General features: G+C 40.0%; 1 protein-coding gene across 3 annotated transcripts in view; it reads right to left on the minus strand.

Moving 5' to 3' along the window:
• The window catches only part of RELN (reelin), a 296,722-nt gene that overhangs the window by 131,147 nt on the left and 143,002 nt on the right, over nt 1–22,573 (minus strand). For 2 of the 3 annotated variants that reach the window (XM_082239381.1, XM_082239383.1), the window contains 4 exons: nt 17,150–17,246; nt 14,940–15,180; nt 6,343–6,488; nt 5,311–5,358 (listed from right to left, as the gene is read on the minus strand). In XM_082239381.1, coding sequence (XP_082095507.1) covers nt 5,311–5,358; nt 6,343–6,488; nt 14,940–15,180; nt 17,150–17,246 — 532 coding nt within the window. The remainder of the gene's footprint in view (nt 1–5,310; nt 5,359–6,342; nt 6,489–14,939; nt 15,181–17,149; nt 17,247–22,573) is intronic. The other variant, XM_082239382.1, reaches the window with a different exon arrangement.

A 22,573-nucleotide genomic window follows, 5' to 3' on the forward strand; every position in this document is an offset into this window, starting at 1 on the left:
AATCTGGGGAACCGGGTTCGCGTCTCTGCTCCTCCACATGCAGCTGCTGGGTGACCTTGGGCCAGTCACACTTCTTTGAAGTCTCTCAGCCCCACTCACCTCACAGAGTGTTTGTTGTGGGGGAGGAAGGGAAAGGAGAAGGTTAACCACTTTGAGACTCCTTCGGGTAGTGATAAAGCGGGATATCAAATCCAAACTCTTCTTCTTCTTCTTCATGGTCAATATGACAGTATGTTCAGGCCTGCTGGTATGTATTTTGTTTTTCTTCCTGATTTACTACCAATATTTGTTCCCATATTATATGTGGTCTCCTGTGATATCGTTATGTTTAATGTATTAATTGTTTCATCTGGGGTAGAAAGGTGGGGTACAAATGTCTTTAAATATAAACGCACCTTACAATTTATAGCTAAAAGGTCATGTAAAGTGGCCCTTGGTCCTAAAAGCAGCAAACTTACATTAATTAATTAAAGCATATTCAGGATTTTTTTGGTGGAAGGGCACTAATAACAGTGTCCAAAGCAGAATAATAATAATAATAATAATAATAATAATAATAATAAGAAGAAGAAGAAGAAGAAGAAGCATGACAAGATTTGAAATACGTTCATTATCATTCAAAATAGCTATATGTTTGACAAAAATTATTACAAATATTAAAAAAGGTTTTTATGCATTGTGTATTCTCTTGACCAAGTTGCTTGCCCCACTCTTAGCAATAGCCTCAATGATGGATGAAAAGGTTAAGAATTTAAGAATAAGCAAACAAAAATGACAGAATAGGCATTTTAACTGCCACCAAGGAGCAGAATTGAGGGAAGGATCAGAGCTGTCTACCCTCTTTGTCAGTCTTGATGACCCTTTACCTAGTATCAGTGGCAAGCTGCACTGCAATTATTTAGCTGGGAATTTTTGTATTGGCACAGAGGGCAATTGTATCCCTTCAGAAGTTTCAGCCATCTCAGGCTGTGGAGAAGTAGTGAATTAATGTACAGATGAAGTCCATTCGCCTTGCAATTCTTCCTTTGTAACTGCCTTTTCAGTTGCAGTTTCCATTTCAGTCTCTTTGGGATCATGTTGGAAGGAGAAATCAGGCATGGACCTCCCACAGGTACTCGTGAAAAGCAATGTGGGGCCTCACAAGCCGACACCCACATCACACCAAATGGGTGAGCCCCCTTACTGCTGCACAAGATGCACAGAGGGGAATCTGATTACACAAGGCAATGGTGCAGATGTTTATCTACGATTCACTCCGTGGCTGATAAGCAGCTCGTGGATCAGTGACAAACAAAAGGAGGGGCTGACAGAAGGCTCCCTGGATCTGACTGGCGAAAGTGCAAGCAGCATATTTCAGAAAGGCGCACTGTCCTGTGTTCCTGGGAGAGATAACACCCATATCATCTGGGTTCTCAATGGCAACCAAAGCATAGGTTGCCTAGAGAGGTTTTCTCCATGTTCTCTTCAGACTGATGATGATGATGATAAATACCAACAGCAACACCTTTTCTTTTATAAATGAATTGTTATATCTGTTATATCTACAAGTCTTAGATCGGTGCCTCCCAGAAGGCTTCCTGGAGCATGACATTTGAGGACATCGTCTTCCCTCATCTGAAGGACATCAAGAGCTTCTGACATTGTAGAAGTTTCCTTGGAAAGCAACAGCAGAAAATGCAGTAACGTTTTATGAAGGCCTCTTGGGGGTTAGAGAGAAAGACAAATAATAATGTTTTGAAGGTATACGTTTTTGGCCTCGAACAGTAGATTCCACGTGTCTAAAGTCTACTCACCACTTGTCTAGGACATGCACCCATACCTTCAAGAACCTCCTGGAACTACAAAGAACCTTCAAAAAGCAGGTTCTGCATATTTTTAGGAGCAAGAACAGGGCTGGTTCCGCCATGCAGCACACGGAAGCTATCAGCATTGGGAGGGATGGAGGAATAGCTGGAGCCACCAGTTGGGCTCCACTTTCGACACAAAAATGCCTCTGCCACCATTGAGCAATGATCTATCAGAAAAAGTTAAAGCATGCACCCAGTTGTTTGTATATGTGGGGATCATGCACAATATGTAAAATCCATTTACTGGATTCTCACAGGCATCTGGTTGTGAGAACAGGATGCTGGACTATATGGTCCACTGGCCTAATCCAGCAGGATCTTTTTTATGTAACTGCAGTTACACTGATAACACATCTTGAACCATGCTAGTGTTAACCCACATTGTATAAAGTACATGCATTTGGTACAAGCTGTATCAAATATTTTTCAATGCTTAGCGTTCAAGATGTACCTCATAATACATTAATAATAAAAAAACTAAGTATCAGTGCAAATCATTATTATCAGTGCAGACAGTTCCTTACACAGGACATTCTAATCAGACTGTAATTATGTAATTTCTTTTCTTCACAAAACTGCTGATACAATTTAAATACAGTCCAAACTAGTTTCTCAAGGCGGGATTACAAATGTTTGCATGCCTGTAATTGCGGGCTCTTCCAAAGGCAAGGTGCCTAAGAGGTGGTGAAGTGGGTTTACTTAATCAGGGTTGTTACTTTATTGGGATAACTCCCAGGGAACCAATTTAGACTAATGATAATGAGTGGCAGGGGCTGATGTTTAATTGGAACAGCATTCACAAAAGATCCACTTATTAGGGATATATTCTGCAATTAAAAAGGGGTTAATTGGTACTGGCATTTATCTGGATTTTCAGTAACTGGTTAATTTCAGTTACTTCATTGTGCCTAAAGCTTGAGAACATTATTGGGCTGCAGGGAAAGTTTAAAAGTTCACAAGACAAACCAGCATGCAATTCCTAACTAGTGTTTGGCATCTCAGACAGTCACAGAGCAAGCAACACATAATGCATAGCCTCCAATATTTCACAGAGAGAAAATAGGAGCACTCTTGCGTGTTTGCAATATACCTATTCTCACACCAAGGATAACTGCTGGAGCAGACTCCTTAGGCCCATTACACACTGTTGAAGGCTATGCATTGAATCTCCTTTATATTGCACTCATTTATTCCGCAATAGCCTGTCATACACTGGCTTCTGAGGCAATGATATTAGTGAGCAAGTCAGAACAGTTTCCTTCTTTTGAAAATGTAAGGATTTTTAATCAGACCGCGAAGCTGGTTGTCCTAGTTACAGAATAGCCATATTTTAAAAGCTTCCTATAACGTCTACTTTATGCACAAGTAACAAGTTATTGTGGGATGGGAGGCAAGCACTGCACTGCACTGATATTTTGTGTATATTTACATATGCACGGGCTAGTCAACATAGAGAACACAGAGAAATAGAGACCCAGGAGAGGGGGTTGAAGCCTAGAGAATTACAGTGTGCATGCTAGTCATTGTTTAAGAAGTTATTTCACACAATTCCAGAAATGGCCGAATGGCAATTCTCAAATGATGAGCTCTAATCAAAGATATGCACAGCCCCATTCCCTGCAAAAGGGCTGTTTCTGGTAGGGACTGTTGAGACAAGGGTTTGCTGCTCACTTGCCACCAGTTGTTGACTCCTGGAGATGTACATGGTTGATAACAATGTCATAAAGGCAACCTACTTTTCACTTTGATAGTCTGGGAAGAACCACGAGAGAATCTGGAAGTGCACTAGCAAGATAATGTCTACGGGTGCATATCTGATTTCTAAGTACAAAAGACATAACCACTCTAGAAAATTTAAGGTCTTATGTACCTGACAAAACCACACTTTGTCGTTCAACAAGTTTGTTTTAAAACCTGAAGAATCTTTTTCGGAAGACCTGAAGGCTTCAATGGCCTGCCAAACAGTCCTTGTACTTCTTTCATTAGTGCACTAATGCCAGCCTATCCTTATGCACTTTTCCTTTGAACTCAGCATTATTGTCTTTCTCATTTTCAGCTTCAAGTTAATTCCTGGAGCACTGCCAGAAGGTGTTTAAGGAAAGAGGAGCATGCAAATATTGAGCTGATCTTTTGAAATGTGGGACAGAATGGATCTGTAATGCAATGAGCTGGTGAGGGTCATAATACCATAGGTGGCTGCCAGAATGTCACTGCCCTGAGACCATCACCATAATTAAAGTGACCAGGAATAGAGGTGGAAATAGAGGTGCAATTTTAAAGGGACTAAAGCAAAAGAAATTTAAAGGAACAGAAACGCTACCACTGAGCAAGAAATGGAGAATTGTCTTGAGAGGGAATGATATACATAGGAAATGCAGTTTGTATTTAATTGTGGGCAAATAGCAGCGGGGTAACAGATAAACGAGAAAGAAGCTATAAAAGGTGCTGAATGAAAGAGTGAAATGATACAAACAACACAGAGCTAGGGAATATGTGAGCAGAGACACTTTACAGGCAGAAGTGCAAATCAGGTCAGGTAGTGAAAAATGACAGGGAAACAACTAAGGTCAGAGTTTGAAGAAGCAGGAAAAACAACAAATCTGAAGAGAGGACCAGCGACTATAGTTACTGCTTGATTTACTCTAAAATGTAGGCCAGGGCATGGGAGAATTGCACAACACAAGTCAAATCTGTGGTCAACAAAGGGAGGAGAAAAAAATATGGTTAGGTTGAAAGTTGGTTTGAGAACTTTTTTTTGGCTCAAACCAAAGGCTTTGGGGACCATACCTGTCCTTTTCACAGTAGCCACCTGTTCACATGGCCTGGGTAGCAGCAGCAGCAGCACTTACACTGCATGGTGCTGTTTCCTCAAGGACACCAAAGTGAGGATATGAAACACTGCTCTCTGCTCCTGCTCTCTCGTGACAAGGCTACATGGCAACATTACGAAGTCGAATCAGAGTGAGGAACACACAAGGAATGTTGAAGGCACTGAATGAAGTCAGGGTGGAAGGTTTTTTTTTTGGGGGGGTACGCTAAAACACACTTTTAGACATAGGTACCTTCAGACAACGTTTGGTATTTGCAGTTTTCTTGAGGAAAAGCTTATTCACATTGACATTTTTCCTTTTGTTTAGAACTCCAAGTCTGGCTCTTCTTTTCTCCTCGCTACCATCTTGGGTCTAAAAATGTTTGTGTCCCCCCCACCTCTATCCTTTAATTATACATGCAACATATCTAGAGGGTTTTCTCATCAGAATTAAATTCCCTAAATATTAGACTATGGCATGAAGTAGATTCCGAACTGAGTTGATTTTGCTATTGAACAGTCACAGTATTTGACTAGATGATCACATCCAGTTGTTAGCCAACAGGATCACTGCCTCGCGAGATAAAGGAAACACGAAGCCTGGAAGCGCCAGAGAAAGAATGAAGAGGATAGGAAAAAATACTGAATAGCTACCCATTCTCTGAACAACGTCCATCCTGTGCATTGAATGAGGCAGGGATCCTGCGGAAAAAACAGCACGTGATCACAGAATTAAAGTATTCATCATACTATGTGTGAATAAGGGGTGGGTGGCAATGATTCTTAATCATGAATACTGATACCAGGTCAATAATATTCTAGGCACCTTATATAGACAGCATGAGCCCTGCTCAGAGAAGGCTTATGGTCTACAGATGATAGAGATGGCACAAAAGGAGAAGAGGCCAGCTTGTAGCTTAATTAGAATATTTCATTTTAAATGTGAGGCATTCATAGACCCATGGAAATCTTTACTTGGTTCCCCAATTAAATATTCAAAACGGGCTCTAATCAGCCAAAATTGTGTCTTTATCATCATCACCACTACCATCATAATCTGAAATCTGGAGGAAAGTTAAATGCTAGCCACCATTGTTATAGTATGCATGTCTTATGCCATGGTGAAGCTGAACTGCAATCCACAAACCACCAAGGCAACACTCTACACCTTAATCCTGTTTTTTTAAAAGTAATCTCTGCTTGCTTCCGTGAAATTTACTTCCTCGTGAAAAAAAAATTAAGATTTGTGGTGTTAGTCCCATAAACAACAATGAGAATGAGTACAAATATATGGAGTACATATATAATTCCAGTGGTACATGGGTTGCAAAATGAGAGATGCTTTCTAGGTACTTAATTGCAGAATTATCCCAAGATGTTTCGTCAAGATTCACTGTCAGTTAATACTGAATGTTAGAGTTTTGCTCATGATAGCAGTGATTTTGCCATAGAAAAGTGAGACATTTTAAAAAACTCAATATATCATTCTGGAGCCACTGACCCTTCTTGACTTATTCATCTCTAAAATTTAGGGGGGGGCACTTTCCTGAGATTATTTAATCAATGCAGACATATGTTGCCAAAAGCAAGAAAAAGTGCTTCTCAGCTGAAACTTCTTGCTTTCCCCCCAACCCGAGAGTAATGCCACATGCGTCCTTATACTTCTGTAGGGTAGTGAACACTCACCCTTTGGGCTGGCTCTCAAACTCTTCTGCCCACTGTTCCTGGGCATCTTCAGTAGAAAGATCGACATCTCGCGTTGTGGCAAAATTCAACTCACTGCCTTCTGTTCCATGGAAATAAATTGCATTCCCATCTGACTGACAGCTATGCTGCAGATAAAAGGAGCGTGCAGGAGGTATGTATTAAATCGGTTTTGTAACAGCAGCTTTCGACAACTCTGAGAAAGCCATTAAATTATTTAGCAACTGGCTGATTACAGAAGCTAAACCAAAAAGTGAAAGAAAGAGAAAATGTGCACTTAATTCTTCTGTATGTATCTTGAATAATTTATAAATTACTGTCAGTATTCAGTCAACTTGTAGGGCTGCTTCCAACAATACTTTTCCCTATCTGCAACATTGCTAAAAGTTGTAACATTTAATATCTATATGTATGTCAAATACAAATGGTTCTGTAGCACAGTAAATAAAATGTTAAACCACAAGCTATGAGTGCTCTAGGTGATAAGATCATGATGCCCTTCTATGCTAAACAAATGCTTTGAAGTGAACCTGGCTTTTGCTCTTAAGCCTCTAAGATCATCTCAACGGGGCTACAGCAACACCATGTCAAGGTTACACATGTGCAATGCATGAAACTTGTATCCTCAGTCTGAAGTTTGAGCTGTCTAAGTATCTGAATACTCAATCCACACTAATCCCCAAACCAAGAATCCTGCCTCATTTGAGATACAGTCAGAAAGAAATCCAAGTTTTGCCAGCAGAGCATGCAAATTCAGATAGGAAAAGCCCTTCCTTGTGAATGAAAAATGCAGATAATATATTGGTTGACATCACAAATGGAAAACAATGGTGGAAAATCCTCTGGGAAACAGTCGATTAATCAGTTTGCTTTGAATCTCAGAAAAATCCGACAGAACAGGATATAGGTAAAGACAATATCGCGTAATTTTGTTTGCTTGTTTTGAGAACTGTTTTATCAGTAGTGATCAGGGGGTTGCTGTAAATGTTAGTTGTGGTAGGCCAAAGGAATGTAATGCAAGCAGAAGAAAACACAAACAAGCAAAGAAAATACAAACAATCAGATGTCATACACTTATTTTTATTATACAAATAAAGGCCAATTTCACAGGACTTGGTGACTTTTGCAAACATCCTATGTTGTTTTCCATGTTGAAGTTGACTAACAACATCAATAAGCTGCTGGAACAAGAAGGGAAACAATATCCCTGGCCAGCTGGACAGAATAAAAGAAATAATAAAAAAAGATAAATGAATAAACCTACAGATAAATGTATTTTGTGGTGTACCTCAGCACCCCTGTCCTAATTCCTCAAAAGTAAATGGCATAAATCCCCATGGACCTTTGTGGGGTTTTTTTTTCTTAGGCTAAGTCTACATTTGCGGCTTGAAATGCTGCAATGTTGTTTTCCCCTGCTGAGTTTGCAAGTCGCTTTCTCTCACTGCTCTTCACATCTGAGCAGGAGTGGGGATATCTCCATCCACTGATTTCTTTCTGTGTGCAATGGCTGCTTCTGTATTCAAATTGGATGGAAGCTGGTTTGAGGGAAAGTGCATTAAAGAGGAATGTTTCTTGAAAAGCAACAGGATACAAATGAATGGTGGCTAATGTCACCTGCCTTAATGAAACCTGTGACGGGAGCACACTGGACCCGCAGCAAGCAGTAATGTGAACACACCCTTACTTGAAAAGCTGCAGCCCTGATGGGGTAACAAAAGCCAATCCACGCTAAGTTTGACATCAGCAAATGTTTGATTAGTTAAGGGTATGGTGGTATGGCGTTTGAATCTTGCACAGGATCACTGAAAACTGCAGCTCCCCATGGGCTGAATGTCTGTGCGAACTCAGATTTTATTTCATCAGAACTGAGTGAAGATGGCGTCTACCACCAGAGAAGGACTTTTGGATTGATTCAGCATAAACAACAGCGTGTGAGAACATTCTGCAAACAACAGACTTACCAGCTGCAAAAAGAAAAAGGAGAGTCATACAAATTTCACACAGAAGCACATTATTGTTTATTTCAACTTGCCTGTGGAAACAACTCAGAGGCCACGAAAGAAAAGGACAACAACAGGAAGATTTAAAGAAGGAACTATTGGAAACTCAAGGCAGTAGAAACATAAGATGATTGGAACCCCACTGAACTTGAAGCATGGGAAGCCCCAACAAAAATTTATAATTTGGCAGAATATTTGGACTATATGATATGTATTTGTATAATTTGGAATACTTAATGTGATTTGATTGGATTGTTAAAATGGAAAATTTAATTAATTTTTTTTTTTAAAAAAAAGAATGCCTATGCGAACTGGTCCAGCCATGGGACCAAAACTGTGTCTGGACAGGCACAGGAATGCAGGACAGAGCAGAAACAAAGTGACTTGATCAAGGTCACGAGGCATCCCAGAGTAGTCTTCAAAACAGGCTGCTGATCATACAGTTCTTCCAACTCAAAGGGCCATCTTACAAATACAGAGGAATAGAAACAGCGCCAAGGGGACACATTAAATTTTCATCAAAATAAAGAAGGGTAGTGAAACTGGTAGAATGTACTGCTTTGCCCTTTTCAGGCCAAAAGTCTCATTACAGATGAATAAAGTGCAATACATCTAAGGTTTGAAATCTCTGTCTCTTTTCCCTGCTCTTTTATGCTTATAACTGTAAATCAATAAGCCTGATTCTCCCCCCCCCCACCTCTTTCCCTTGGCTATATAGTCTCTCATTGCTTGACAAGCAGAACACAGTGTAACTAAGTGCTGCAGCTTTGCCAGTTGGAGATGCATCAACAGGAAACATCCGTGCTAAATTCCTCAGTCTAATAGATTTTGAGCTTCAGTTGTGGGCTGCATCTTCCTGAGGATGCTCCCGAGTGAGTGACTTCACCTCTGGGCTTTCAAAACATTTGCTGTCTCCTCTACCAACATTTAATTAGGCTAAAAAAAAAAAAAATCAAAGATGAACCCTGATGTACTTCTTCCTAATAACTCTCAGTGGCCTAATGGACATGATGATTCTTTCAGACAGCTGTAGCCTCACAATTTATTTTTTGGCGACTCTGGTTACACTGGAATGAGTATATCAGGCATTTGGGTGATGCCAGCTTGCAAAGGGCTGGTGGCAGATGGAGAGAAATCTGCCCATAGTGCTTGCACCTTTACATGAGTGGAGAGTCATCCATTTCCCCCATTAAGGGGTTGTCACTTAGCCCACCCAGCTGGAAAAGAAGGTTGCTGTTTTTCCAAGAGCCTGGCTAGCAGGTTGCATTAGAGACAAATGCAAAGGGCACTTTAAAACAGAAGGCAAACTACCATTTGTAGGCAAACTGAAACCACACTGTTTCAACAGCAGCCAGATTTTTAAAAAATGGCTGTAATATTGTAAGTGATTATTTTTGCCACTTCAGATTGCTCCTTAGAGAGGAGAGGGTGTGTTGTTGTTGTTTTAATTAAAGTCTACGCAATGCAAACAGATTAGATATGAGGAGGAAAGGAAAGAAAAATTAGGATGGAGAAAATTAATTAAAATGGCACTGTCTGCAGAGTCATAAATTAGATATTGTTTCTTGCTGGGAATGAGTTATGCTAGTGACTGGAATTTTTAGATTTTAAATCTGATAGCAGGTTGATGGAAGGATCCAATGATCATAAACTCAAATCCATGCACAGTAACATACTTAACAGTCTAATTGCTGTTATTCAGAATTAAGTGGTTACATGGATTTGAGTATGAGGTGATTCAGGATGAATCTCTTCCCGTAATTAAAAGAAACACCCAGCTAGGATTAAAAACTACTCTGCATGAAGTAAAACAAGATTTTAATCACTTCTTACATGCTAGATTTCTATATGATTTAACCCTAGATACAAAAACCAGCTACATACACTGACAGCTACAAATGGTCATTTCCCCACTCCAATACACGACCATCACATGGAGGCCACTTGAGATATCTGTGTGATGCCTGTTCCACATAGATGCTTGACATATAAATGTGTGTTGTCACATGGCTTAACCACATTCAGTGGAAAGTCTTCAGCATGGTCATAAGGAGAATGGAAACTTCCATCTCTGTTTTAGATTAACTACAGTTTAGTGCATTATCCAAAAACCCTAAACTGTTGCTTTCATTAACCATAGTTAAGATTAAAGGTAAAGGTAAAGGACCCCTGACAGTTAAGACCAATCGTGAATGACTCTGGGGTTGCGGCGCTCATATCGCTTTACTGGCCGAGGGAGCCGACGTTTGTCCGCAGTTTTTCCAGGTCATGTGGCAAAACCAGAGCAGCACACAGAAATGCCATTTACCTTCCCGCCGGAGTGGTACCTATTTATCTACTTGCACTTGACATGCTTTCAAATGGCTAGGTTGGCAGGAGCTGGGACCGAGCAACGGGAGCTCACCCCATCGTGGGGATTCAAACCGCCAACCTTCCGATCGGCAAGCCCTAGGCTCAGTGGTTTAGACCACAGCACCATTAACCATAGTTAAGAATAACCACAGTTAATTTTCCACTGTACATTTCCTACTGCAGGTTACCATTGAAATTCAATCATGAGAAACCTTTTGTTATTTTAGCATTATTTACAGAAACATTCTGATACCTGTGTCAATTGCTGATGTGTGCTAGTGATCTCCCTGATAATGACTTAGAGCCAGAATCTCATAGGTTTCAAATCCGTCAGACACAGACTCTAAGGGAGAACTTGCTAAAGGATAATCACCAGTTACTGAATTACCATGTGGGCTGCAGGGAAGCAGTTGCATGGGAGAGTCAACTTTAAAGTTTAACCCTTCCTGTGCTTGTTAATTTCCCCCAGAAAATACCCCGTCTCATTTCCCTTGCTACAAAGCCAGGCTTACTGCTGGGTTTTTACCTGGCTGGGGGGGGGGGACAGCTCTGAAGATTCTTTAGATGACTGTGATAATATAACTTTTATATTGCTTGTATGAATTATTAATAATTAATAACACTTTAAAAATCAAAAACACACAAACCAAACCAATCAAGGAGAGCATTTGCAGATAAGAAGTGGGGAAGATTCCCCCTTCTGCTTCATCTCTTTTGCACATGCCCCCCCCCCCCAAATTTGGGTTTCGTTCAAATCTAGTTCCTGCTATGCCTGGGAGCTCTCCCAGGTCCTGCAGCAATTGAGTCTCACTGGTTCTCTGTAGTCTTACTACATATTTCTTCCTGCAGCTACTTTAGGTTAATTTCCCCAGTACTTTTTTTTTAAACTTTGCATGTGCTCAGCCCCACCAGAAAAATAACGCTGATAACATTTGACTGTGGCAATTAAGGAACGATAACTTTACTTATTGCAACCTAATAAACTAAGATCTATTTTCACAAAGAGTTAAGAATAACGTAGCATTAAGTCTTTGGCTTGGGAAAGAAAGAGATATGACCTCTAGAACATGCACAACACAGAGCACACTATCTTGAAATGTGGCGTGTAATCAAGGAATGCAACTTTACTCTCCTTTCTAGCTCCAAAAGCAGTCTGGGCAAGAGCCTGTTTGCGTGGTGGACTGGAAGTGTGTTGAGAATCCAGATCTGGTGCCTTCTAAGGCTTGCGTGAGCCACGGGGAGGAGGCAGCAATGGTTATACAAGGCCTGCCTTTCTGCCTGCCTGCCTGCCTCCCTACCCCCTCCTCCACTTTCACCTTCAGCGAGAACACATAAGTTGGCCCTAATTAAATTCCACACTTTGTCTTCTCTCTATTTCCAGACTTCTGATGCAAATGTTGTCTATGCAGGCCATGCCTTGAGCGCCATACCTTCTGCTGACATGAGGATGCGTTTTTGTAAACAAACCAGAATAATTATGGGATACATTTTTTAAAACAACAACAACACACCGCTATGTTCTCAAATATTTCTCTTGTTTCTACCCACTCCATCCGCCTTCCCAGCAGCCAGTGCTTCTCAACCACATTAAAAATAGCAGCTGTTTCTCACGCCCCCATCCTTGTCAAGGCGTGTTCTGTGCAGCTGCTTCAGACATACCTGCTTAATAGGCCCAAGTTTCTCTGTGGATTTTTCCAGCTCTGGTTTAAAGGGCAGGATCAGCATACCCTTTAAAGCCATAGTGTTAGAGGAAAAGATGCCGGAGTGAAATATCTATATGAAATTCTGTTAAATGCCCAGAGCCAAGCTCCATACTGTACCAGGTGTAATGTGGCCAAATGTCAGATGGGGATTAGATTGACAAACACAATTTATCCTCTAAAACCGCATGCAGGCTTAGGGAGATGAAAGGTTAGTAAACTAATCCACTATCCTATCTGGCATATGTATCCTTTTTATTCTGTTGTTTTTGAAAAATGAGTTTTGACAAGCATTTTATGGTACTTTTAGTACATATCTAATCTCTAATTCACCCACTTTTGCTGTTAAGCTTCACCCATGAGTTGCATGCAACTGCTAAACAAGAGCAATTCAACTAAGCTAAGCTAAGCTCTGCATGCTTTACATTTATATTCTGCTATGGGATCTCAGTATAGTTGCATAGACCTCACCAGAGATGGAAAGAAAATGAAGGGATGTAAAATAGGGGCAGAAGGAGAGCCGGCTGGAGCGGGTCAATGGCCCACCTAGTTCTCCATCCAGGTCTCACAGTGGCCAAGCAGTCACCCATAGGAAGGCCCCAAGCAGGGCATAACTATGACACCACTCTTCCCACTTGAGATTCCCAGCAACTGTCACCCAGAGGCATTTTGCCTCTGACAGCAGAGGGAGAACATAACCATCGTGCCTAATAGCCATTATAAAGTGAAATAAAAGGTTTTTAAATATAAAAGATATTATGAAAGCATTAAACCAAACAGAAACAAGCAAGGTTAGCATAATTGGCTTTCTTCTTCTTCTTCTTTTATTTTGTATTTTTAATGCACTCTTTGTTTCCTTTTTGATTTTTTCCTTTTATTTTGTTTAACTGAAATACGTTCAATACAATAAAAATATTATATCTGGCTTTCAAAATTTCATATGCTAAATATTTCCAACGAAATATTGCACTGCTTTAAATTCGTCTTACAGCAATATACTATGCTTGGGAAGTATCTCCCACCCCAAAAAGTTCCATATGTACTACCACACTTTACTACACTTCACTATCTACACTTTACTACAGGCCATATCTATTTGCTCTAAATATGCCAAGAATATTACCAATATCAGTTATTAACCTTGATAAGACCTGGTTATTGTTGTTTTGAATGCACAACTAAGTATATCTCATAACATGAAAGGCTACAGCTGGAATTGGTCATATCATAATCTTTGCAAACTGTTTTGAGGTCCGCCCCCCCTTATAATCAAGCAGTATATACATTTTATGTCATGAATAATAAATAAAATAAAATAATAAGCTAAGCTATGAACAAGCTCCTTGCAAACTAAGGTCAGCAGAACAAGCCAAGGTTTGAAGTGGGACCACTCAATCCGCTGGAGCCTGTCTTCACATGCAGGGGAAGTCCCTAGCTCACCAAGGGTTTGAGAAACATTGGCTACCCTCACCTGGTTTGGCCATCTAGTTGAAGCCATTCCCGGGGTGTGGGTGCTGTTGGATGCTGAGAACTTCTAGAAATCACAGGTGAGAACTGAGTGCAGAGTGGGGACCAAAGGTCACAAGCAGCAGTTCTTGTCTGTTGATTGCGTGGGTGAAGGGTGCAGAGGGTGCAATCCATATACAGTGTACTGGGCCCAGGAAATCCCGTTGGCACCCCTGAAACTACTTGTGTGCTCCAGCCAACATCTGAGACCCTGCTCTGTGTCCCCCCTCTTGCAGAAGCAAGGTGGGTGAAATCAAGAGACAGGATGTTTCCAGTTGGAGTGATGCAGTTATGGAACACATACTCTACCTGCCTTGCCCTGGCCCTGCATCACCCAGTCTTCCAACTAGTAGCTTTAAACCCTGGAAGTTTCAAATAGGTTTTTGGATGCTAATTCTCTCTGTTGCTGAATACTACTTGGTATGCCCCCCCCTTCCCAAATAAGGCTGTTGTTTGCTATGTTTTAATCTTTGTAAATGTGATTTACCTTACAATGCTTTGTAATTTCTATTTTAATTTATTTTGTTAGCTACCTTGTTTGCACTCCACTACTGAAAGCATGAAATGTTAAATGGAGTTAGTAGGTAAGTAAATAAGCAAGGAAATAAATAAGTAAAATCCCAGGAAGAGTGATGAAAACAAATGGTTATGCAATGGAAAAAAATGTAATTAACAGCCTTATTCTTATGTGGTGTGGGAGGATGGCTACAAAACACAAAGGAATAAGACCGGTATTCATTTCAGCACTGTTTTGCTAAACAGATACCATCGAGACATTTTCTGCTGGATGACCTTTGACATGACAGCTCCAGTACATAAAATATCAAGAGATTTGGCATTGTGATGGGGGCGGGGAAATTATCTGACAATATGGAATAATTAGAGGGATATTATATATATATATATATCCCTTCTCTTGTATCTCATTCAAAAAAAGAGTGTGTTAGTCAGCCGGCTGCACTGGGGATCCAACATTGTATGTACTGAAACATTAGCAAATTAAAACCAAAATTTAGCAAACCTTAATAGTGGCTCCAGGGAAAAACAGCCAGTTGCCTGTGTCCACAGGATCAAGATTATCTTCCAAAACAATTTGTCTGTGGGCTGCATTTATTATCAGAATATTGTCCAATGCCCAGCAGGCCTCATAGACATCGCCAGCATGAACGTATTCTTGTTTCCACTGAAACTGAATATTTTCTCCTTTGGCTTCTTGTGGAAGGTATAGAATATGAATGATTGTGCTGACGTTGGAAGGAGCTCTGTAGGATATTGAGATACACACATATATATTAAAACTATTTATACTTTATAATCAAACAATTCAATCATTTACAGTGTGTTGCATCTCATCAACAAGTCAGTAATATTAAAGTGCATTTCCTCAAATTATACCATGTACTGACATTACACTTGTTTAAGATGATAGTCCAGTATTTAGCTTATTGACATGAAACAATGGGTCAAGCGTGCACAAGTCCCATGGAAATGCACTGAAAATGTGCAAAAGCACAACTATTTCTTTTGAACTGTACTGTGCCCATAAGCACCATCCAACTTCTTGTACATCTTCCCTTGAAATGAATTAGAGTTCTACAGGAGAATAACTGTCTCATTGGTGGGACAGTAAGTGTCATTCATTTCAATGAGACATCTACTAATGGATTGTGCTAATGGATGCATTCAAAGATTTTGTGCCTAAAGAAGAGTAAAAAGAAAAAATATATATATCTATTTTTCCTGTTACACTCTTGAAACGCATAAAATATTTACCATAATACAATATTTGCTTCACAGGATTTTTAGATTAAATAAAAGCATGTGTTACAGGGAAAGCAAACATTTTATAACTCTTCGTGCTGCTGTAGCCAAAGCTATTTTCTTTTAAAAACATGTAATTTTAAGAAGTGTTGATGCAACTTTATCACAAGACAGGCCATCGAAACTATATATTGCTTTATGTCTTCTGTCCTATTTGAAGCAGCTAGCTGCCATGCTGAAAATTACTGCCCTTGCTGAGATTAAAAGCGGTGCTAAAATGTAAACCGCCAGTACTTTCAGAATGTAATAAAACAGCCGTGAAAAGACAATGCCAAACCCATACATCTTCCCTGTCCTTTGATAGAACATAGAGCTTGGTAAACATGGCAGCAGAGGTTTCAATTTCCATTTTTGCCATTTAATTATTTTGGATCTCCAACTGCATGGCTTCAAATTGGGGAGAAAGAACTGGTGAAGTTTGCAACATAATTAATCTTCAATATATAAAAAATTAATTTTCTATGGGAATCTGATGGAAGAAATCATCAGAGAGACTAAAACCTCGTGATAGTCTTATACAGTAAGGAAATATTATTTGTGTAAGGTGCACTGCCTTGAATAAGGGTGTGTTCATAGCCAAGCCTATGTATGAGCTTTGTCACAAATCACAGCAGTCTTCCTGGATCTCTAGCCTAGTCCTCAGATAAAGTTCCGGAAATGCCTATCACTCAAATCACAAGTAAGAAAGCAGGAGAATTACGGCAAAACCAGCAGCTCTGTGCAGAAATCTAGGACGCCTAGGTGTGGACAACCTATATGCAAGGTCCGGGGGCTCCCTTTCCATTGACTGAAGTTTAGTTCATGGCGCCACACTACTAAACTGTACAATGAATCTTTACTGCAATCAGAATGTTTCACAGAATAATTGCCTGTTTATGCACATGGGGTCAGCTATGTCCATGTGAAGGTTCTATCCTTCTGAAGTCCCCTTACCCTTGATCAAAGTCTAGTTCATGGGTCACATTAATAGTGCTTTCTTTTGGTAAAAAATGAGGAGCCCGTATGCATCTCTTGATAAAAATGTTGCTAGTGCCAGCACACAAACACACAAAAGATGTCAGTACTCTGTACTGGTGTGTACCATCACAAGAAAAAGCACTGCATACTACCAGCAAACCGTACAATTAGCTTGTTTCATAGAAGAATAGAAATATTGATTGAATTTGCCTCCATCCCCCAATCCTTTCAGTGAGAACCATTACTCTGGTTCCCTGTACTTCAGCTTAAACCCCAGAGCTATGCAGGCCTTTTCCTAAAGCACTATTGGACAAAGAATGTTTAAAAATATGCAAAACTGAAAAACTGAAAAAATACCAACTTCCTATTTATTTTAGATTATTATTTTTTTAGTATATCACACATTTTAAAGCAATGCAAGAAAGTGAAGAATGCTAAATATTTGTAACAAACCTAATTTTCTCCAGCTGAATCCAATCTGCAGAATTGTTCTTGGAGTACGACACAATAATATTTGGATCTGAGTAACTAAAGCGACATGAACCTGACCCTGTGAAGAGCAATAAAATTAAAAGTGTTATAACACAGTCAAGCAATCAATTATCCCTCTGATACATTCACTTCTGACTGAGTACTCGCCACCATTATCAATTTTCTATATTTTAAAATTCTTTGATTGATGATTAAATTTGCTGTGATCTGTTGCTGAAGGAAAACGCATAATAATGTCTGCTCTCTGAGTCAGAAATAATGTGGAATTGATAAATCACAGCAGTGCAGCATAATCTGCAGTAGATTTCCCAAGGGGAGCCATAATAAATTACTAAACACCCCCTACTCAAAACGCGCACACAAGTAATGTTAAAGCAAAAGCGAAATGCCATGTGCCACACTTTCCAAGGTAAACACTCAAAGGCTGCTATATACATAAAGAGATTTTTCAAGAGGAAACCAAGCTCCTTATTGCAGAAGTACTGTGGCTTAGGTGCAATGAATTAACTGTGTTGGATATGGATTCTACCTTTGAAATTTAAGGTTGTCTTACGAGCTATAAAAATGATGCACAGTCTGAACATTTTGCTCAAAATTTAAGTAAAAGCAGATCTTAAACAGCAGCAGTGAGATGCAGATCCTTTACGCAGCGTGCACTGCTGAAACAGATTGCCATGTCTTGCCTTTTCTTCCCAGCAAACCATCAGACCTCTGTTCCTACCAGTGCACTGGGGACAAAAGTCATCCTTAAACACATTCTAGGGTTATACTCTGGGCATATATTCCTCATGGCTTTGCCATTCAGTACCAGCCCAGGACATTTTTCTGCCTAAAGTCAAATCCAAATGGTGCCTTCGCTGATTAGGGTTTTGAAAAGTATTGCTGAAAAGTATTCAGACACTATTTTCTACCTTCACTTATCTCCCCTTCCGCTCATGTCTGTGGTGCTATCTGAAACAAGTTGCTTCACCCTGTTCTATGTGAGGATAAACTTAGCCGCTGAGTATACGGGTTGAGGTTCGTAACAAAGTGTACTGAAGAAATAGATCTATAGGGTGGGTAATACTATTAAAAGAGCAATAGGCTGGGGCACTGCATTTTGGTAAATAACAACCACAGTGACTCTTGCTGATGACTCTTCCATGAAGCTTGGCTCCCACTCAAAAGTGGCACTTTCACCTGCCCACTGCTAAAATGCCATTCAAAGGGCTGGCAGAGACGGCGATAAATGTGGTGGCGCCACTACTGTGATGGCAATAGAAGGAAAAATACTTTTCTGTCATGGCCATTGTCCTGTGTGCTGTGGGGGCTTTTGGCAGTAGCAAGCTGAGGGTCCCATAAGGTCTGGGATCACACATGCTTAGCAATGCACTACCAGGCATGAATATTTCCCTCCATTAAAAAAATTAAGTTTCCATTAGCAGTTAACCTAGCTCCAAAGATGCATTCCCATCATTTTTCTTTTGCGGGAATGCTTAGTGAGGCCTACACAATTTGTGACTCTGACTCAGCAAGACAAGGACAGCCTACTACGAACAGCCACAAACTGTGATTTGCTCCCATGTGGTGGGACGCAACTGGATAGGTTGGCTGCAGGTTATGCAGGTCTAGAGGAAGAGGCCATGATTAGGAAAAGTGAGCAAACAGGGTCTCCTCCCGACCTCTGCAGCAAGATCATGTTTGTAGAGTGATTAAGGTACTGCCACTGGGTTAGGTACTGAGTTCAGATTTTAATTTCAAATTACAACTGAGAAGTCAAAGGCACGGGGAAATAAATTAATCAGAAGGACTACTTCTTCTTTTCAGTTTTCTTTTCAAGAAGTTCTTAAAAGTGAAAGTGCTATATGCACTGAACTTCCATAGGTGCTGAAGGCAAAGGTGGAATGGTCTCTTTTAATGGAAAACATTCCTCACACTGTGCTCTTCACGTCAATGTAATTGTTAGCTTCAGCAGTTCCTCATATTGTCACAGCTGCAATGTAAATGGTGCTGCAAGGGATGTTTTGTTGTTTGTGACATGTCAGTTACCTCATATGTACAGTTCAAAAAGGTGCCTGTTTTGGAAATCATGGGGCAGCTTGGAAAAGTTCGGCTAGCATAGTTGTGAAAATGGTGGTACAAGTAAAGAAGTTAAACATGTTCCACTTAATTAGTTCAATTATTTGTAGATCTAAAAATATACTTCAGGAAAGAAACCAGAATCTGTGATAACACCTTCTTATTTCTCTCCTGTACTTCACCATTTTTTTTTAAATTGCTAATGATGTTAAAAATAAACTTTCAAACTCTTACAAACATGTACAATATGCTCCAACATCTTTGTATGACTACAGAGGCAAAAGGGCTGTGATTAATTAATGTTGCACAAACAAGGATACATTGCACTTCCAATTAAGCTTTTGAAAATAAACTGACTAGCAACTGCCACTAGTTTATTTTTAATGACACAACTGTTTTCCTCTTTACAGTATTAAAAAGCAAATGAAGTAAGAAAATAATTTATATGCCATTTTTTACCCTTCTGTTGCAACAATCATTTTTACTGGCTGTCATGTGTGCCGTTTTCTACATTTCTAGTGCACAGGAATTCCATAGTCTAACACAGAGTTATTATCCATTGTGGTGCCCTTCAGATGCTGCCGGACTGCAACTCCCATCATTCCTGACCAATGGCCATGTTGGCTGGAGCTGATGGGTGCCGGAGGGTACTACTCTAAACCATGACGATTTATCTTATTTCAGCGGTGTTCCTATTTAAACTGGTTTATGTTAAATAGTAGAAAGGTACCTGTCCTAAGAAAATATTCAGAATAAATGCATGAAGTTGGATCTCTAAGTAGAAGTAGTTACATTCTGCTGCTCTTGAATGTTGTTCAAGGGCAGCTCTGGGGGGAATGAGAATGGCAGTTTATGTGTTCCCATGAATACCTGTGCAATCCTCCAATTATGTCATCAGCCGAAGCTGACAGAAGGCATTCCACACCACCGAGGCCACTTGAGCATCAAGTAAGAGCAATGGATCCAGGAATACTATCAAGCTATCTACCCACTCCTTCAGAGGGAAAACAGGAAACTTTCCATCTATTTGGTCTAGGGAGCCACCCACTAACAGTTCCCTCAGTCTTATCTGGATTGAGCTTCAGTTTGTTGGCTCTCATCCAGTTCATTACTGAGGCAAGACAATGGTTTAGCACTTCCACTGGCTCACCTGCAGATGTAAAGGAGAAATTGATCTGAGTGTCATCAGCATGCTGCTGACAACAAACTCCAAAACTCCAGATGACCCCACTCAGTGGTTTCATGTAAATGCTAACCATCATAGGGAATGTGTTTAAACTGCTGCCATACAAATACTTTTAGTCAAGGCAAAATTTGTTTTGGTTTAACATGGAGTCCTTGTTATTCACCCCATGCCTAATTGCCTTACCACACTACTGTTACAGAGAGTTGGCTGGTTCAGTATATAAATTCCAAAGGTTAAACGGCTGTTTAGTGGAGGCAACCAGTGAATAAAAATATCTACTTGGTGGCAATGGTGGAGACCAAAGAAGGAGAGGTGGGTGAGCCGGTTTGCTTTCTTCCCCTCCCTCTCACAGTTCAGGCTACGATTTGTGCTGTCACACTCACTTAATCCCCTGATTTGATAAACTGAATCTTTGCTCCATATCCAGGTCAGATCTTGGCTTGACAAGAGCAAAAGGCCCCAGAGATGTGCCTAAAGTTTCATGGTGACAGCTATTCTATCCTGGAAACTTACTAAGTTTGCCTTGGGTTCTGCTTCACTGATGAAAAATTGCCATTCAGCCAATCTAGTTGTTTCTTACTCTGTTCAAGTAACACAACTTAAATGCACTGTTAAATAACACCAGACAACAACCAGGAAATACATCCATTTCTATTATACTGATTATTCAGGCAAGTACAAAATTAAATGATGGCCACTTAGGGAGCTCCTCAAAAGAGGCTGCATATGTAGTAGATACTTAGCTGAACTAAATGAGTTTTATACTTCCAGGTGTTTGAATGCCTTTGGGACAACAAGCAGAGGCACTTAATTAGACTCTATTGGTAGGTGCCTGAGGGACTAGCCATTGACAATGCCATGTTTATGAAAGGCAGATATACTACCAGCAGTTCACAGTATCAAATGGTGTTTTACTCAGATAAGCAGGATGTCATCTGTGAAAAGAGCAATTTTATGTTTGTTACCATGGGCTATGGTGGTCTGAACCTCTGGAGAATCACCCAAGAACCACTGCAAGTGATTCGATGGACTGAACAAGGAAAAGAGCTGGCTTTGTACTTCTCTTCAAGAGAAACAAGTCTTCAGACAAAAATCAGACAAATAAGAGAATGCCTGTGCAAAATTACAGACATTCTATTGCATATTGTTTGAATAGTGAGATGAAAATAGAATATGGTACAACCCCACTTTATCTAATGTCATCAATGCATGTATGTTAGTTGGCTGTTTCTGCTTATTTGGTTAGTTCAGTAACTAGTTTTAATTACGATAATGGCTTCTGTTACTAATGCCAGGTAGTTGGTGTGAATGAATGAGCTTTCAGGGAATTAAAGCTGTAATTTCGTATTCTTATTTACTCTCATTTACTTGGATACTTAAGGAACGAAACAGGAAATGTGCAGAGCAGCTGTTAGCTAGGTTGAAGCAACCATCTCAGGGCTATAGCTCAAACTGATGGGACTTTTAGTCCTTGGACAAGTCACATCATGCTATTAAATTATGTGCTGCAGCACTAAGTCTTTATGGGTCATTTTAGTCATTTTATAGAGACCTTAAAACATGTTTGTTTCATGCTCTCCTAGCACATTAACAATTAATTCCATGTATTGTTTCCAAATAGGTACCAATCCTCAAAACTCTAGGGTTGTGTTTGGGATTTTGTTTTCAACTGAGACAGTATATGAATTCAATGATAAACAATTATTATCATCCAAGCACTTTGCATATCTTATACATTTGTAAAAAAACAACAAAGGGAATAAAAATCAGATTTGTCAAAATGCCCAAGTTTTAATGCCATCTGTAGAAATACTAGGTCAGGTTTTCAACAACAAAAACTGTCGCGCCTTTGATTTCACCTTCTCCTCCTATGTCACGAAGGGCTGAATGTTAACTGTTTTGTAAAATGGATAAATGGTTAAATTAAAAAGCAGGCTCTTCCTGCTAAATACCAATGTGAAAAATCTGAACCAAATTATAAATGTTTGATGAGCCTTTTCCATGAGAATAGTGACTATTTAGAATGAAAACAGTCTGTAGGCTGACCTATAATTGCTACAGATTCTAGCTCACTACCATTCGGGGCATGGCCCCATCTTCTGCCTCTGGCATAGTGGGTGGTGTGAGTCCAGGCTATTTAA

This window comes from Podarcis vaucheri (assembly GCF_965113315.1).
Source record: "Podarcis vaucheri genome assembly, chromosome: 10".
NCBI classification, from domain to species: Eukaryota; Metazoa; Chordata; class Lepidosauria; order Squamata; family Lacertidae; genus Podarcis; species Podarcis vaucheri.